General features: G+C 35.9%; 1 protein-coding gene across 1 annotated transcript; it reads left to right on the forward strand.

Moving 5' to 3' along the window:
- On the forward strand, positions 1-993 carry LOC131153832 (uncharacterized mitochondrial protein AtMg00810-like). The gene has a single exon (XM_058106284.1). It carries the CDS (start codon positions 1-3, stop codon positions 991-993), a length of 993 nt encoding a protein of 330 aa, XP_057962267.1.
- Positions 994-3,054: the final 2,061 nt, after the last annotated feature.

Genomic DNA, 3,054 nt, shown 5'->3' on the forward strand with positions numbered 1-3,054 from the left:
ATGAAGATGTCTACATGCATCTTCCTCCTGGTTTTGGACAAAAGGGGGAGACCAGAATCTGCAAGCTTAACAAGTCTCTATACGGTCTCAAACAAGCATCCAGACATTGGTATGCTTAATTATCTTTCACACTTAATCAATGTCGGTTATAAGCAATCTAAAGTAGATTACTTTATGTTCATCCCATCTCACGAAACAAGTTTCACCATTGTCTTGGTCTATGTTGACATTATTTATTTGGCAGAAAACAACTTGGAACAGATCAACGGGCTTATGAAACACTTGGGAGAATGCTTCAAATTGAAGGATCTTGGCCCCTTGAAATACTTTCTAGGGATAGAGGTGGCTCGTTCCAAAATTGGAATTTTCCTATCACAAAGGAAAAATGCCTTGGAGATACTTGAGGAGACTGGTTTCCTTGGGGCTAAACCATGTAATCTACCAATGGAACCAAACCTGACACTTAGTGAGACGGATGACAAACTTAACTTGAATCCAGCTTCATATCGAAGACTGGTTGGGAAACTGATATATTTGACTATCACTGGACCAGATTTGGCATATGCATTGCACACATTGAGCCAGTTCATGGATAAGCCTCGAACTTCCCACTTGGATGCAGCATGTCAGGTTTTGCGCTATCTCAAACAGTTGTTTGGGCAAGGAATTCTTTTGTCAGCTTCTAATGGTATTCAATTACATGCATTTTGTGATGCCAATTTGGCTCAGTGCAGAGATATTCAACGATCTGTTACTGGGTACTGTATTTTACTAAGAAAATCACTGATCTCTTGGAAAACCAAGAAGCAAACGATAATTTCACGATCCTCAACTGAAGCAGAATACCGCTCTATGGCATCAACCTGTTGTGAAATTATTTGGTTAAAGCAAATTTTGACAGATCTCCAAATAGCTCTCCCACAACCAATCAAGTTGTATTGTGATAATAAAGTTGCTATTCACATCGCATCTAATCCAGTTTTCCACGAGTGAACAAAGCATATAGAGATCGATTGCCATCTTGTATGAGAGAAGATCCAAAACCAAGTTATTCAAACTATTCACATACCCACAAGTTAGCAGCCTGCGGATTTATTCATAAAAGCACTCAGACACACACAATTCAACCATTTACAGAGCAAGTTGAGTATGATCACTATCTACTCCAACTTGAGGGGGAGTGTTGAGGATCATATAGCTTATTCCACCAAGACTTCCCAAATATAGTTGCATTGACACCTATGATTGTAGATATCTCATTCATTATAGGAAATTAGTTTCCATTATATATATGGTATCATTTAATTGTAATTATTCTTTGTAATTATAAATATAGTATTCACACCCACGTTACTGTGTGGTGGTTTCTTAAAATATTCACAAAAAGTGTGAGCTTTATCTCTTGATGATGGAAGGTTCCTAGACTGCCACCACTATGCTCAAGTTGAGCTAGGGAATCCTCAATGCTAACCCATTACAGTATGCAATCTGAGTAGGGGTGTTTTGTGCACCTGTGCGAAGCCTACGTGTTGAGAATCAACAAGCACCATTAAAGGATCCATTGCATGTTCCAATTGGCCTATTACTAAAGTAAGATCCAAGAAGATCAAAGAAGCACTTAATGGGCTGATTTAAGAGATTTGGGCTAATTCTAAAATGGGGCATTCCAAGCTTGGCCCAAAGGAAGATGAAGGCATAATAAACTTAATCCAAGCTATTGATGGGGCTAATCTTTCTTAATTGGTCGTAATTTCCTTAGCAATGGCGTGGATTAATGGCTATAATTTCCTTAGAAATGGCATGGATTATAATTGATTATGGCCTAAGTGGGCGTGGAATTAGAAGGAGAAAATGGTTGATTACTTTCTAATTTCAGACCAATTAATTGGCGAACTGAATTTCCAATTCCATACCAATTAATTGGATGATTGACTTGCCTATTTCAGACCTACCTTAGGCATGAATCCTTTCCTATTACAATCTATTATTGGCATGGAGGAGCTTCTAATTTCAGACCAAATTAGTGTTAATTTTAGGCTTCTATTTTCTGTCCTTTTTATCTACTTTCTTATTTTGGAACCATGTTAGTTTCCTTTCCTTATAGCGGGCGTGCAAGGCTGAAAAGGGGCTAATCAGTTTTAATATTTTGAGTCTTATTTTCAGCCAATGTTTTATAAACAACATGCACTCATTGTGAGGGGAGATGGAATAGAATTTAAAATAAAAACATGAGGTTTGTCTCTTTTATTGGTTTTTTAGAGAACTTGTGAAATTATCAATGATTCTTCCTTATGGCGTTCAAACTTTATACCTCTGATTCGTGATTCAATTATAATCATTGGGTCGAGATTTGTTACTTTATACCTTCGGTTCATGTTTCATTTAAAAACGTTGAGTTGAGATTTTCTATCAAAAATATGAATTTTAGCTTTCTTGGGAAAGTATTCCAATATTGTTTGTTGGGTCTCAAAGCGTGTCGGTTGAGATTTGCATCATTTGGTATCAGAGCTTAGGCTTTAAAATCAGGTTTGCTATTCTTTTATCTTTTGTTTCTTGTTATCATCCTATCTTGTTCCATTTGTGTTCATTATTCCTTGTTTTTGTTTTGCGTTGTGCTTCAAGTTTGAGAAAAAAAAAAGTGACATCTAAAAAGAAAAGAAAACAAAAACAAAAGAAAAAAAAAGGTGATACTGAAGCAACAAATACTATCATTCACTGTACTTATCAAAGTTAATTTTTTCTTGAATTGTGACTTTTGTAGTTTTAGTTCTCTAAAAAAAATGATTTTTGTCCTCTTCCATTGATTTGTTGTTTCTATAATATTTTATTGTCGTCATTATTGGTTTAAATACTACGAGTTGAATTCCTTGATCAAGTTTATTAGTTTAGTAAAGAATTGAAAAGGGGAAGCTATGAGTGGAAAAAGGCAAGAGAGTGTGAGACTAATATCGAGAAAAAGCCAATTTAAGAGTGAAACACGAGTGTGAGTGACATAATTTGAGCGTAAACACGTGAGGGAGTGTTGTGAGGAATTATTTCTAGCACTTTTCTACA

The sequence above is a fragment of the Malania oleifera genome, chromosome 4 (genome assembly GCF_029873635.1).
Source record: "Malania oleifera isolate guangnan ecotype guangnan chromosome 4, ASM2987363v1, whole genome shotgun sequence".
Classification (NCBI taxonomy): Eukaryota; Viridiplantae; Streptophyta; class Magnoliopsida; order Santalales; family Ximeniaceae; genus Malania; species Malania oleifera.